General features: G+C 35.7%; 1 protein-coding gene across 1 annotated transcript in view; it reads right to left on the bottom strand.

Moving 5' to 3' along the window:
- BRIP1 (BRCA1 interacting helicase 1) overlaps positions 1–16,781 on the bottom strand; it is a 70,135-nt gene that overhangs the window by 26,235 nt on the left and 27,119 nt on the right. Inside the window, exons 15-16 of the mRNA XM_042791726.1 lie at positions 1,740–1,899; positions 874–995 (exon numbers count right to left, since the gene is read on the bottom strand). Coding sequence (XP_042647660.1) covers positions 874–995; positions 1,740–1,899 — 282 coding nt within the window. The remainder of the gene's footprint in view (positions 1–873; positions 996–1,739; positions 1,900–16,781) is intronic.

Genomic DNA, 16,781 nt, shown 5'->3' on the forward strand with positions numbered 1-16,781 from the left:
CTCTGGCCGCATGCTGAAAAATACAAATAGTCTCAAATTTCTTTAACTGGTGGCACTTCAAAATACTATTTTTAGAAGACACTTTGAAGTTTTTGCCTAAAGTTAGATGAAGCTTGAATTATCAAAATAGTAATGTCCTCAGTATCCAGGAAGAGGTTATGTTAAGTCGTAATTTCATACCTCAAAATTGTAAGCTAATAAAACAGCATTAGCTTGGAAAAGGTTCACAATTCCACTGTTTAAGTGGGAAGTGTTACACACATAGTTACACTAAAGAAGGCAATATGGATTAGAAAGGTGATATACTGCAATCGGTAATGATCTAGTGTGTGACATACATTGCTTCATTATGTTATTTTACACTATAAATATCTTTATCTTTCCACGTATTTTCTGAAATAATCTTTTGATCAATCTGAATGTCTTATTTAAACTACTATTTTCCTAGAGTTTATCCTAGATCTTCACAACCAAATATCCCACCACAGTAAGTCAGGAAATAACCTGATTTCTATACAAATGACATAAGTTTTAGTGTATGAAAACAGGGAAGTGAAGATGGAAACATGTACTGTTACTTGGCAGAGTGTGAAGTTAATGAGCATTTTAACAGTGTAATAGCCTCCAATAGCAAAGTCAGAGAAAAATTTACAATACATCTAGCATGATATACATTTATTTAGAATGACATAAATGAGTCCACAAGACATAGTATGGTATTCCTCTTCTTACTTGCGTATAAGGTAACTCAAAGAATTCAAATGAGATTGAGAGGAATCCAAAGGTAAACATTTAGAAGAAATACTCTGTGCGCATTTGGTGTTTTAAGCATGACATAAAAATAAAGTACAACTCTTTCAGTTAATATCCTACCTGAAGGTCTTTCACATTTGGAAATGGAATACCTATGGTTATAACTGCACGGGCGTTCTCATCACAGAAATCCAAGCCTTCACTAACTTTTCCTCTGCAGACAGCTATAAGGAGTGCTCCATCTTGAACAAGCCGGAGAGGAATATACAAATAATTTCCAGTGATAAACTGAGTATCAGAAGAAAGTTTCACCAATATCTTTTAAAAAGCTAAACTTAATATAGCATAATACACCGTGTACCAGTCTGGAAAAGGTGAGTGGATATAAAAATATAGACTTCTTTGTTAGCGGAATGAGATTAACTCCACTTTGTTCAATAATATTATGATTTTGATTATCGACTAGCAAAATAATTTTGTACTATATAATATAGCGATAATTATGCAAGAACGATACATACCTACAAAAAAATGTTTAATTTTAAACCTTGAATTTTGTGCTCCAAAACCCACGCTATTTATTTTTTGACTATCATTCTTTGTTCTCTACACTAATATTTAAGTACTTTGAGAAGAAATCCTATAGCTGTAATATAAGATAGTAAATCACAGTTATGCCATGGACTATAGTCTGATTCCTTGAGAAGTCACTCTGCGCCCTGCTGTACACACAACAGCATCCTTACACAATTTTGAATAACACTATTAGGATTATGCATCATTCTGTATTTCTCTGTATCATCACACAATAATATAAATAGCTGTTAATCTTCCTCATTTATCACAATAACTTATTAAACTGAGGTTAATTTAACTTTTATCCATACCTTACTCTAATTGGTAAGCACTTAAGAATCCCTTTTTTAAAAAAAAAACCAAACTTGAAGAGTCTGTCATCAACTATTTCATATGTCTGAAGAACGTACCTTTTTCTCCTTCATATTTTATTGCATCATAATATGTTTTCAGCAGTTCATCAAAGTCACTCTTTGCCCCTCCTTGAGGCTCTGCAATGACTGTCTTAACCAGCTCCAGGTCTCTCCATAAACCAGTGTGCATCCAGCGATCTTTTAATTTGTCCAACAGCTGAAAACAAACAGAAAAATCCAGAAGAGCTGTAATGAAAGGTCAGTCACTTGAACTGTTCAAATAAAGCACAAAAAGACACTTATTTTAGTGAAATGGTATTATTCAGGTTTTGTATTTATGAATACAAGTTTCCCTAACATACACTGTTCAACAGCTATTCAACATCTTGTAAACACAATGGCCACTAATTCTAGTAATCAGAAACAGTGCAGACTTTTGAGTTATCAAAGCAGAACTCTCTAAATCTATGAGATTGGTCACTAAAGAGCATCTTCTGGTATTCTTCAAAGCAAGAGGAATGTCATCCAAATAAAAATGGAAATTATCTGTTTTTTCTGATTATCAGGTAAGAGAACCATAAGTAAGACTAGAAGCAAATTCTGAAGTAATGTGAAACAAGCATTTAGATCTACAATTTCCACAATATTTCAATATTTTAAAATTTACATAGGTAAGTTTGAGAAGGATGTATGGATGTAGGATATATCAACAGTGTCCTCTGCTTCTTGAAGGGCATGCCAGCTTTGTTATATCTACCAGATTCTGAACTGTGCACATTTTACCTCAAATCAGTACATGTTCAAATCTTGCAAGCAAATAAGCTTGTTCCACACTTAGTGCAAATGTAATGAAAATATGTATTGCATTACAACAGAAACTGAAGTCAGATGGGTGGGGGTCATTTTGCAGTTAGCAGTCATCAATTTCTAGCTTGAATTTTATGAAGACAGGGAGCAAAAAAGTCACTCCTTCACCTGGCATGCTTGTCTGACGGTGCACAGCACTGCCTTCAAGACAAAAGCAAGGCAACCAACACATCTGAGAAGGAACCGAGTAGTTCTGGTTCAGTGGACAGAAGTAAATACTTTATTTTCACTCCTTTTTCCTGTTCAGTGCTCACAGTGTGTCACTAACTATTGTGCAGTAGAGTTATTGAGCTTCATACGTACAGAGATTTTAAATTCACAGATTGTGTAATAAGGGTTATGTTCTTAATTTGTCTCTACTTCCATCAACTTCACTACCTGAAGACTTTCTCAGTATTTTGCTTGAGGCTATATAAATTGCTCCACCTGGAACCTCCACTTGCCCCAGTTCATTCCTCAAAAAGCCACAGCATCCCTTAACTCCAACCCACCTGCCTTTCTGATGCGCTCCAGCCAAGATCTCAGGATCCTGAGTGGTTAGATTATTACAAAATTCATCTGTCCCATGTCCAAACATACAGTTTAAGCGTTATTGTGAAGCCGAACTAATGTCATATTTGAGTTTACAGGGAAAACACTTGCAAATTTCTAGGAAATTGTTTACAAGAACCCCTGCGTACTTCATGTTCTCAGCATTAAAGATCTGAATTTATTCTCTGACATTAAGTATTTGGATTGGTTCTTTTGAAGTACACACTGTTCAGAAGGGACAAATATGATGCTATTCTTGAATTTTCACTAGCTTTGTTCAAGCCTCTATTCAGGGAATTACACTTGCTTACTACTGATGTGACACCATCATCAAGAAAGCACAGAGACACTAAGTGATGAATAGTAGGAACAGTTTCCTACACATATAGATGTAGCTGTAGAATAAATCATCTCTCCTAAATGTGTGTGTCCCATTGTTTGTCCCCTTCTCTACCAGCTCTGTCATTTCCTGGCAGCATCCTGTCTGTAATCTCTTTTTATATAAAAGGTCGTAATACTATGACTGAGCAATGACTGTCCATCTTGCCATTCACAGCCTCCCACTGTCTTCAGTTCTTGGATATGATATAGAGATTATTCTGGTAAAGAAAAGAATCAAACAAATTATGCCTCTAAGTACATCCATTTGGGATCTGTTAGAGCTGCCAGTGACTGTAACATTATTAGCTTTCCAGATTTCATTCTTCCTACTGTGAAATGAATGTCTGCCTGGGCATCCACTCAGCAATCTATGCTAAACTCGCTTCTAGCACTGCCTGCTCTGTACCATGCAGGAAAAAAGGAGGCCAGTAAGATAATACAGACAGGATATATTTAGGTATAACTGAATTTGACATTAATATACATAAAACTATATAGTTTTGACTTCTAAGGGTCACCTGCCCCTGACTTTCTCCACCTCCTATTACCCCAGCTACTGAAATCAACTGGTATTTTTCACAAATACATCATTATGGAGTGTTCTTGGCAGAAAAACTGTTTCTTCATTTAAGAGAACCAAAGCCTCTTGGTAGCCTTAGAGAGAGCAGGATTGGTTACAAAAATTACTTAATCTCCCAATTCCACTGTATTCCTCTCATATTTGAAATAAGTATAACTTATATTCATAGTTGGAAAGATGGCATTAGAAAACCTTCCTCCAAATTCTTAAGAAAACACCTTTTCTCTTTTGTGGATTACCCAGCCCCTCCAGGCAAGTATCTCTTAGACTATAATAGGTTTGAGTTTCTTGTTTAATTGACATCAACCATCACAAAAGGAAATCTACAATTTTTGATGGAAATGCGTGAATTACTCACTAAATTCTTTGGCAAGAATGGAATAAGTCATTTAATTCACACAAAAGCTATTACCTCTTCCATTTAATAGAGTTTGCTACATGCAGAAACTTTCTTGTACATTGGAAAGTATGCACAAACCCACACGATGCCTATGCTATAGATACAGACACTAAAACAACAAGAATTATGGACATGACTGAATAAAAATAAATAAAATGTAGAAAACACGCATGCCTCATAAGAAGTAGGAATCAAGTGCAGGTTTCCCATCAAAAATTATTTCACTTTGGCTTGAAAAAGTGCAAATGGGAGGCAAGATACAATGCCAGGAATCACAGGAAGCAACCATTAATGCCCACAGTCAGTCATTTCTTCTACCCAGGGAATAATAGTTTCTACAATGGAAGGTAGTCTGTGTATATTTTATTAAATCCCTTAAAAATGGGTTCTCAAATGGTTTATTAACAAATGGGCTTCCTCCAGGAGAGCAGAAAATCTTGTTAGAAAGTATCTGTCATCTTCCCTGCACTGAAGGATGTTTACTTTGATAGCTTTTTCCTTTTTTTTTTTTCTTTCCTGCAATTTAAAGAAACCTGTAAGCCATGAACCATAGAAACTATGAGCTCAGTATTTAGATCCACCATTCGTCTTTGTCAGCATCCCCTCTTTTAGGGAGCTTTTTAAGAACTATTGAAGTCTGGGAATGGGGGAAACTGTTTTCTCAACATCTCTTGCCATTATGTTGCACTCCTAGGCAAAATCCTCTCATCCTGTGTCCATGAAGGAGAAGCTTTGCCCCTTTCTATTTGCTGTTTCGTTTTATACAGTGCCAAAAATTGCATTAGGGGTTTCCCACGTCATGAAGCAAGACCAAAGATCTGTTTAATGTATTTTACCCTAAGGCAAGTTCATTGTAATTTCCAGCTTCTTAACGAAGTTGAGAAGTTAACTTGTAGCAATCAGGTTGCTGGGGATGCACTTTTTCTGCGGTATTCATTACTTCCTGACAGCGATTTTTGAAGTAGCAGTTACCAGAGATGAGGGAGGATCTAACAGAAAACACTGTAACATGATGAATTACTTATTCTGGTTTCCAGTTACCTAGCTCTTGCCCTGCTGCAAGCACCTGCTACTAAATTTCTTTACATAGAATATTCCTTAAACATTTTAGCAGTCATTCACATAATGAATCGATTGCACCTCATGAACCAAGTAAAAAGGCATCACAGAAATAATCCCTACATCAAAAAGTGCTTAGGGAAGTAATGGAACACTTTAAAATATGGAAGGATGTTCAAGGGCAGTACAGGACAAAAAGGATGATGACCTAAGCAGCACCTGACAGCAGAGTATAATAACTCTGGCTTCATTGACTAGTTTAACAACTATTAACTATTTAATAACAACTATCCTTTACAATTGTATTGTATATTCTTGAGCACCTTTACAACTATATGCTGTCTTGTAATCCATACATTTATATAATGATAACTGAACAAAAGGTATTTCAAGGTACACAAAATTTACCCAAATATCATGTAACACTATTAGAAGTCTGCCATTATACAGTAAAAAACTCCCACTTCTCCAAACTTGGGTATTTTTTCATCTTGTTTCTATGTAATTTTTTTTTTTAATGATATGAAGTCCCACTTTTCATTGTTCAGATATGAAGGGTAGCTGGGGGTAGAAAGGAAATAGCCATTAGATTTTTCTTAATAAAAATCAAAGTATTGGCACCACTCTTAGTGCAAAAAGTCAGAGATTCCCAAGGGACTAACATTGATCTAAAAGCCTTTTCCCAAGCAGAGATCTTCATGTGTTTGCTACCAGAATTTTCTTTTTGAATAAGCACTGCTTCAAATCAAAGTGTGTCTCCAGTGGGCTGGAAACGTGTTTGAAGGGTCAAATAGAAGTTCTACATGCAGTCAGCATAAAACTTCAGAAGTGGAAAACAGACATCTACAGCCAACCCAGAGGTTGAGCAACAGGACTTACTTCACTAGGCTCTGTTTTGGTAGAACTAAGTGGACTATGCTACACTTGGGACTAAAAGGGCTGTCATTTGCTGAAAACAGGGTCATCATCCAATCCACCAACAAGTACAAGTGACACACAAAGATGTACAGGGCTGCTATAGTGACGTACTCTCACATCATCTTTTAAGTATCAGTCCATTAACGCACATTCTACACACAGACATCAAAATTCTACTTTTACATGAAATGGAGTGAGAAAGAGGTGGTGTCAGTTTTAGCAGCAGCAAAAATCTCATAATACAAACATATTCCCTTTAATTTCAAGGGTATGTTACATGGCAGTGTGTTTTGGTTTCTTAAAATGTGACATAGACATACGCATCCTAAGATCATTTCAAATCATGGCTTGTAAAACCTGAAAAGACTGGCCTGGGCCATTCCCTGCTGAATATCTACAACCAATTACAGAAAGTATTTCCAAAGGGAATCTAGACTGAACTAGAACATATAGACTAGGGACTTCAAGCATGGACTAAAGCGATCCCCCAAAGCTCTAGCAGATGTAGAATAATATACTTTTACATCCACAAAACTGGAATACCTCACGTTATTTTCCTAGTACACAGACTAAAGAAATTACAGATTATCTCATTAACCAGCTTCTTTTTTTACATAACTTTGGAACGGTCTTAAAGATTTATTCTTTACCTTTGCAATACCAAAAACATTTTAAGAAGCTGCAGATGTATGTCCCCGCATCCAGCTGCGCCTCTCCATATACAGAATGAACAACTGTTTCAGCAACCATAATTAGATTCAGGGAGAGACAACAGAACCTGTCAAACTTAATTGTGCTCTTCTAGTCCTTTCACAGTCTCACATTGTGAAAAAGGCCATAAATTCCCCAACTACACAAAGTCAACCACAAAGTAAGGAAAATGTATCCAAAGGCAATTTCAACTGCCTAGAAATCTAGCTAGGATGAGGGAACAAAACTAAAACCTACTCACTTAAATAAAACAATAAAACTTTTTTCAACTCATGGTGCTATAATTTTAAAACTAGTGCTTCTTCCACTTTCATCTGAGTCATACCTAAACTTATGAAAATTAAACTGGTAACCCTGCATATTTTAAAAATACATTAATAACATCTTATACCTTTCTGAAGCATGCAACTCAATGTCTTACCAGTACTTCAGTTTCAATAATACATTATAAAAGGGAACAAATGCATCATAAAATAGACCATGGGAGATGCAACACTACAACTGAAGAATATTGTGATTCAGTAACCAAAAAAAGCTAACTCACCTAGAGTCAGTACTCCAAACATCTAATAAATCTTAATAGTATTAAATAATTTTTTTTCTTTGTAAAATCTATTACAAGTTTTTAGTCTATCATTAAGAATGTGCATGAACCAAAGTCTTTCAAAAGCATACTATTTAAGACAGACCTCACCAGCAGCATGCCTAACATTTTAAATTGCTTTTCTTAAAATTTTTTACTAGATGTAAATATAATTCATACCTTCCTCTGTAACAGAAAACATTAATTTCTGTATCTTTCCTCTCCTCTTCTGCCACTGATCTCATAAACTCTGTTTTGCTTCAAGATATTGAGTAACTCTTCCCTTCAGTGAGTGCTTTTATCATATCTAAGGAACAGGAGAAGGCAGTGGAGTGGAGGAGGCAGGGAGGGGAGTGCAGACACCAAATTTATACACTGAGTTTTATCAAATGTTTTTGCTTCAATGCAGTGCTTGTATCTTGACAGAAAAATAACAGGTGTCAAAACCACACAGGCAAGAGGCTTTTTTTTTCCCCTCTGCATCTACTGAAAACCCATACATTCAGAGAGAATGTCAAGAAGAAATGCAGTTTTCTTGTTTTACTACAAAATATTTCCCTCCATTTGGGCTGTCTGCAAAAAAAAATAGTACAGGTTGCTTTATATATCACAGGACAACTCAACCTGCATCTGCATAAGCTGCCTCTTCTCTTCCTTTCAGTAAAAAAAAGAATACTTAAAAAAAACTCTATACACCCTGACAGTTCCTTCTGCAAATTTAAGCTATTAGGATGGAGGACATCATATTTTCCACTAAAACAATCCTCTGACTATCTCAAGGCACAGATGTTTTTATAATGTATCTAATTCCATAGGTATTGCATTACCTTTAATAAGCTTCCAGCATGATGGCAGTTTGCTGAGTCAGCTGGTTAGCTACAGCTGTAACTTTTTGTTCAAATCACTCTCCCACTGGTCTCAAAGCTCTAGTCTGTTCAGCATGATGGTTAATTACCTGGTTGAATGTTCTACTTCTATTATGAAAGAATGAAACTGTCTCTATATTAGTGATAATCCCCAAATATATTCAGTCATTAAATAAATGCCTTTAGTATGTCACTTAAACACTAGTGGGCTTAAATTCGTGTTATTTCAGTGTAACCCTGGAGAATGTATCTGGCCAGACTCCACCCACCTTTTTCACATCACTTATATACTGGTATTACAGGCTCGTATTAAACTAACTTCTTCAAGAACTAAGATGTTTTAGAAAAGTAGCAGAATTAGCAGAAGCTGACAGTTCTCTACACTAAAAGGGCTGCCAAGCCTCTGTTCTAAGTGACCTGGAATCCTTTAGGTAACTGACCTCCAGGACTATTGGAACCCTTCAATTTGAAGGAAGCAAGTTTACAAAGTCAATGTGGTGGCACGGGATCAGTAATTAATTCCATTTCCCCCTTTAGTTAAAAAAACAAAACCAAACAATAACAACAGAAGTCCTTTAGGTTAAAGTGAACACAAAGGAAACAGTAGAAGGAAGAAAGTAAACAGAGCAATGAAATGGGAATAAAAGATTGAAGGGACAAAGGATAACTGCCTAGAAGGACTCGTGTGAAGGGAAAAAGCTGACTTTCCTTCCAGAAACAGGAGGGAAAATATTTGGACCAACTAACCAATAAAATCTAATGTCCCTAATCCAAATCTTTAAAATAAAATTGGAATAGCACTCTAGAACTATGAAAAGTAGTACTATAAAAAGCACAATGTCCCTTAACAAGAATAAAAGGTCACATGTATGAAAAGAAAGCAATGAAACCCAGTAACATTTATCAACATCACAAAAAATATTATGTGCTTTCAAAAGGACTGAAACAATATGCATCTTTTAGCCACAAGTCATTTACTAAATTGGCAGAACTAATTTACATTTCATCTTTTTTCCTTCTTAATCAACCTGTATGCTTTTTCAACAGTGATTTTATTCTTAATCACATTCCTCACTAAAAAAGAAAAAAACCTCAATTTTGCTTGACACCCAGACTTTTGCACTCCACTAGGCTGGGACTATACCAGCCAAGAATAACTTAGTCCATTGAATTATTTAAGCAGTTGTTCACACTCAATTAGATTTTCATGAAAGGTTAAGCAATAGACCGATTCACAGAAACCTCTTCATGTTTATGGGAGGTATCTAACATAATACAAGGAGGTATTTAAAATTCATTCTTTTGAATGACTAAGCCAATACAAAATACTAATGTATCTGCTCTCAAAAAAAAAAAAAAGTATTTTAAGATACAAATTCCATTTTCTCCATTTCCAATTATAACAAATTTCATTTAAAGAGAACATTAAAATATCTGTGCCCAAAATATTTCACTTGTGAAGTAAAATCTACTTTCAAAATAGAATGTTAATTTCCCACTGTTAATGGGAAACCAGAGAAAAATACCAAATGCCCATATAAATACATATGCAGAGGTAATCTTCTCTTTATGTGCCAAAAATAAACTGATTTAAGGCAGAATTTTAATGGAAACAGGCCACACAAAGATGCTATTCTTATCGAGGAGAGGCTATACCTCCTTTCTACTGCACATTTCCCCAACTATTTATTATCATCGTGGGGCTACAACCAGCAATGCAAAGAAGGATTCTTTTGAACCAGACTTGGTTCACAGAGTACTAAACTCCAGATCAGTTTCTGTCTGATTTCCTTTCCCAAAGTGTCAAATAGTCTCTGTAATGAAATGCTCCATATTGGCAAAACAGAAAATAGATTTAAAAAACTAAATTAAAATTTTTTTCTGTCATCAGGAAAAAGAAAGAATTCTATTGTAAAACCAATAATTAAAGAAAACAGGGACCATAATATGTTCAGAGACTTTGATTTCTTTGTTTCAAGGAACATGAAGACTAGGTAACAGAGAGGCATTTTAATGTGGAAAGGCCTTAGAAAAGTCCTGAAATAAATGTAGACATTGTGAAGGAGTGAGACCAGAATGTATGCTCATCTAAGTACAACTTCCAGAGGAAAACACACATTCCTCACTTTTTTCAGAACCTCTCCTTTTCAGCTGATGAGGAAGATTTTTTAATATGTATTTAACTGCTAACCCTTACCATCTGTTACAGCAAAAATCAAATCAAGTGCACAAAATAAGAGCACGTATATTTAAAGCAAAGGTAGTTAAAAGGAAAGACATTTTAAAAATTTAAGCTTGCATAGATAGTCACGATTCCAAAATTAAAACAGAATTGCTGTAATTGTGAATGCTTGGCAGGTTATTCTCTTCTCTAAGAAAAGTTATATTTTACTGGAAAGACTCCAACGGTCCACAGATGGAATCCAGGAAGCTGCGAAGGGACTTCAACCCAAGCCACACATTTATTCGGACATTTCACATTTCTTCCAGAGTTCTGAAGGAAGATCATACAGACTTTTAATTTTCCTAACAGGTGGTCTATATCATGGAGGCTTTCCCTCAACACATCTCCTGGGAGAAAGCTGCCCTCAGTTGGAAATATATATTGCTACTACATGTGCTATTTCAAGGTATTTTTCACTTGGATCTCTTACCATTTCTTTGCAACAGAAAATAAGCTTGAAGAATAAAACTTTAAAACATGTAAGTGTCTGTGATTTTCAAGAACTTGTGTGGGAAAAGTGTCTTTTTAAGTTTAGAAGTACTATACTTATTTTCTCAAGGAAAACTTCAAACAACCATGAAAGAAAACCAAACATTAGGACCAGGACTCATGTGTTGAAATACCTACATATGCTAGGAAATTCAGGGTAAAATCTGTGCTAGCCCACACAGGCTCGGCAGATGCACTATGGGGAAAAAAAAACAAAAAAGAAGAAAGAAAAATAGATAAAGCTACCATGCAACTCAACTACATAATTAAACTAAACCTTGAACATGGTGAAAAACTCTGTATTATGAACAAGATTCTGATCACCATGTGCACACTCCAGCACAATAAAAGGTGAATAATTCATAATCATTTTCTAAGAAAAAGTATGCATCACTCAACTTGGGCGGAACACAGGGGATTTCACTGGTATGATTTTTCTTTAGGGACAATGACAAAGTGCCGCTCACCAGCAGGAAACTGAAGCACTGAACTGTGTTCCATGTGCCATAAATCAACACTGCAGCCTACAGGATGTCTCTCTGGTACCAACATACCATCAATTTTTCAATAACCTCTTTAAATAATGGAATATGTGAACGGCAACAACAGTAATGAAAAATGAAATGTTTTGCACGCCAAAGACTCTAGAATAACACGGTTAATATGTTGCTTCTACTGTTAAAAAAGCTTTCTTATATAAAATCTTTTCCCCAGAACCCCAACATGTTTTACCACAACACAATCTGGATATCCTTTGAAGTATTCGGTCTTTGAGTTCTGTTGCAGCTGTTTCTAAACAACCTGGTTCAAAACAGGGTTTCTTTTGTGGTTTTAAAATTAACCAAGACAACAGCTTTCTGTGTTACAAGAACTGCTTGTACATTTACCTTAGGCTATCATTACACTTTCATGTTCCAGTGAGAGAGCAATCCTTCACGCAAAAAAAGCTCTCCAGAAAAATTTATTTTAAAAAGGATTATTTAGATCCTGCTCTGGAATCAAAAACAAAATTATTAACTGTTCACGAATGAAGTCAGTATACTACACTGCTGTCCTCTTCTTCACCAGTCAAAACCCAAGCTCAGTCATCTTTGACCTCTTTTTTTCCAGAATAAAGAGAAAAAAAATACAAGGTTGTCTTAGTGGCACATCAGCAGTGAAGCACAGTACTCTCTGGGAAAATTGATTCAAACAGACATGCAGTGTAGTCCTAGGCATGAGGCTGTCCAAGTCCACGAATGCTCACACAGTAAATGGGGGTAGGCAGATGCTTGTCATGGGGAACTGACTCCAAGAGTGGGAGAGTAACAGGTTTTAGCTTTTAGTCTTCTATTAACGCTAATAGAGAAAATATTTTTAAATGTATAGAAATCATCTTATACCTGCAGTTATTATATCATTTTAAGAAAGATTAATATTGTCTTTACTTTCTCAGAAAGGTTAGTCATTTTTCCCCTGTTTTACAGAAAATCAGTGCACGTAAAAGAACAAAGACAATTTCTCAGCAACAACTGTGTATTGTATGTGTGATGTTGAGCTCTAAATAGCTAATTACACAATAATAAATTATGATAACAGGGAATGATATCAGCTCTGATTCTTAGAGACATCTAAAACCTCTCAGTTGGGAAATAGGACAACAGAAAAATCAGTACAATTCCAGACCTAAGTCCAAGAATGAAGCAAATGTTAAGATACAGAAATGCAAAGTGATAAAACAATGCAATCATGACAATGCAAATGATGACTTCACCACCAGTGTCACCAGTATTAGAAACTTCAGTCAGCCGCAATTAAGGAGGGAACAATAAGCACTTAATCACACACAGCAAGAAGCTGTTCACTGACTTTACTGAACGAAAATTTTACAGCAAATCTGCCAAAGTTATCTAAGTACATAACATTTCTATAACTAACAAGAGATAAGATAGCATTCCGTAGATAAAAGAGCATAAATAATAGGAATGAATCATAAACTACTATCTATCCTACAAGAAGAATCTGATGCTGGGGAGGAAAACCTGAAAGCTCGATCCCTAAACCCAAACTTTACCATAAATCCACAGACCTCATTGGAACTGTGCTAAGTTACACTAAGTAAGGAGATGGTTTTCCGATTTGGGGAGGTGGTTGGATTTTGATATTTTTTTAAATTACGTATCCTTCCTCTCCAAGTGAAAAAGAATTATCTGACCTTATGTAACTTGGACCATCTTTTTTCCTCAACAGTAAATGCTTGATATACCTTCACCATATATACTATACCATTAAAACAAAAACAAAACCCCTCCCCCCAAGAAAAAAAAAAAAAAAATCTAGTGCAATTATTTTTTCAAAGTAGACAACTCTATCCCCTCTCTCCCTCCTTCCTTCCTCCCCCACAAAGAAATGTAGGAAGAGAGAACAGACTTTTCACAATATCTGATTCTTAGGAAAATAATTTTTCACCTCATGACCAAAAATAGGAAGAAAAAGCTGAAAACAAAGTTTTAAATGTAACACACTTCAGCTTGGCTACCAAAAAGCCAAGTGGCTCATTTCTAAGCCAATTCCCAAAGTTTTATGTTTTGTGCGAGTTACTTGTGACAAAACATTTTTGTTAAAAATAATCCATTAATGAGCTGTGACCTCAATCAAGATGCAATGAATACTCTTTAGAATACACCATCTCACCAATTAAATTTTATCACCAAGAAGCTTGCTTATCCAATTAGCAACTTAGTCTAAGGCATTATTTTCTAAGACATGATTTGATAGGCTGCTTGACTTAACAATGAAGTAGAATTTTTCTGCATTTTAAATAGCTCAATTATCCCTTTCGATACTTGTAATATTTAAATTCTTGTATATGCAGTTATATTGCTGATACAGAACATGCTACCTAAACACATGCCTTCAGGTATACTTCATCTCATATATAGTGTTTTTCACACATGAAGAAGTCACATCTCTACCAGACCAGGCAGTGAACCTCTCAGAAATGCCAAAAGGACCAGGAACTCTACAGGTTGCAATGGTTCAGAACAACAGGAATGTCAAAGTAACCTGTGCAAGACCTTCTTCGTAAAATAATGTTGTTTGTGTATATTGTTCCCTATTAGTAACTACCGTTAAGGAAAAAGACATGACGACTGTAATTGTTATTTACTATTTGGACTTTTATCATTCACAGAGTGCAAACTTCTTAACTATGAAAACTCATTTTCAATGCAGTTACTACTTAAATGGTAGGAAAAATATGCAAGCAGAAAGTGTTAATTACAACAGAAACTGGAGCATGTGTTAACTACATACAACAATTCAGCTTGCAGCACTTTGATGAGTCAGAGCTCAGAAGTGAGAAATAATAATAGATTTTTAGTTTGTTTTCCTGATGCTGTCTGCTCAGGGTATTTAAACTAACAGCGTAATAAAATATTAAACTGCACAGCTCTCAGGGTGTGAAATTCACAAGCAAAACACTCATCTACCAGTATGGCATATAATTTTTTTAGACATAATACCCAATAATCTGCCACAGACTGTCGCTACGGATTCTACTTTATATGATGTGCACATGCTATCAGAAAGTGTGTCTGCTCTGTGTAAAAAGGAAGTGCCACGGGGCACTTGAATAATTGCACATCCCTTGCTGGTCACCATAGCAGTTCAGTAAGCCACAGAAAGTGTATTTGCTCATTCTTTGCAGTCAGTAATTCAGAAAGATAAGGTGGGACCCAAATCACACCTAGAAATTTCCCCTGAGCCAACAGCACTGAACTGCTATAACATTCAACCACAGCAGCCATTATGTACTCGAGGAGTGGCCATGTGTAAAATGTCTGATTGCAGTAAGTACTACATGCGAACGCCAAACAGCTCCTCCATGCCCACAGATTCTGTGGGTTTCCACAGTATGAGAAGTCAGAACAGGTCATTCCTTTCACATCACCTCACCCAAATTTCTATTCATCCAGAATATTCACCTGAGTAACTCTTCAGTTTCTTTGTTGAATATGCAGTAAAGACAGACTCAGTTAATGCTGCAATTTCATATTAACAACTTTACAACATAAACCGTATTTCATAAAATTATCAGAATTTCCAAATAAGTATCTGTGTAGATTGCCATATTAAGGTCAACCACTGAAAAATGTATTTTCAAAAGGCACAGTAATGTTCCATCCCTGAGACTGAGCTCTAGCAGTAAACGGGATGATCATGCTCCCTTCCTTGAGTGTACAGTATCATTTCTTCCCTTGAGCTCTCTCTGACACTTCTCTGACCTTTTGATGAGCCAAGTCGCTCCATAAGGCCAGCAGAAAACTAACCAGGAAAAAAAAAAAAAAAAAAAAAAAAGGATAAAAACTTTTCCTTTGTTCTGGAGATATGAGTCAGCTGACACAAAATTCAGAGTAGCACAACAACGGTCATGAGGAAAGGGGGGAAAACCTTGTTGTTCAGCAGCAAGCTGCTAGATCATCTGCTCTAACTTCTCTAAGCATATCTAATGTTTAGATTGTCTCTAATTTCCCAGAAACCAGGAAAATTACTTCATAACCAGCACATATATCTAGGATCCTGTTATACTATTTAAGAAAGAAAACATATTGTGCAACTATTCAGGTTGTCAGTTATCACCCCACAAAGATAAAATTGTATCTTTGATGTAGCCCAACATTTTTCTTGGCCTGCTTTGTGAGTAACCCATGTGGATGGTCAAAACTGAAATTAGCCATCAGTAACTAAGCAGTGGGAAAAAAAAACAAACACTGAAAAAAACAAAACCAGAACAACTCAAGAGGTTAAAAAATTCTAAGTGAAAACTTCCTACTAAGTTGTAATGAAATAAGCATCAGCTTTAAAAGTTCAGGAGAACTTCAACTACACAGCACTTCAATTATTCCTTTGTAGCAAAATTCAGCACTATTCTGGCTTTCTTATTTCAACGAGACATAAACATCAAGGAAATGTTTGTTGTAATGTCTGTAATAACACAAAAAATGATCCTGCCAGGGTGTGAACTGCCAGCTCCACCTTCAAATGTAGTTTGGCAGAGTGACTTGATTGAACTGTTGACATGGAAGAAGGGGACTTGCCAGCATAATTTGAAGATAAAGATTATATACCTGGCTATAGAAAACCTCCTTATTTTAATTCTTTTTTGTACAAATGTCACTATTCCTTCTGCTCCTGTTCTTCTCTGTTTGAACCGGTATCCCCACAATAGTCTTCCCTGCCGGAGGTAGAGAAAAGAACATTGTGATGGAATGGTTGAAATCTTCCATCCCACCCAGTGATTTTTACATACATGCCTTCACTATGGAAATGATGGAAAACTAGAGAATAAAACTGAAAGTAGATATTATATATGATGAATGGTAGCAAAAAGACCGCAGAAAACATGAAGAAGCTGAGAGAAAGATCAGAAAGAAAACTACTAGTGCAGAGGAAGAGTGAAAAACAAGCAATGAAGAAACAATAGCAGACAACAAGTAAAAGAAAATTCCA

Source organism: Tyto alba, unplaced genomic scaffold, assembly GCF_018691265.1.
Source record: "Tyto alba isolate M040663 unplaced genomic scaffold, T.alba_DEE_v4.0 Super-Scaffold_19, whole genome shotgun sequence".
In the NCBI taxonomy this organism is placed as follows: domain Eukaryota; kingdom Metazoa; phylum Chordata; class Aves; order Strigiformes; family Tytonidae; genus Tyto; species Tyto alba.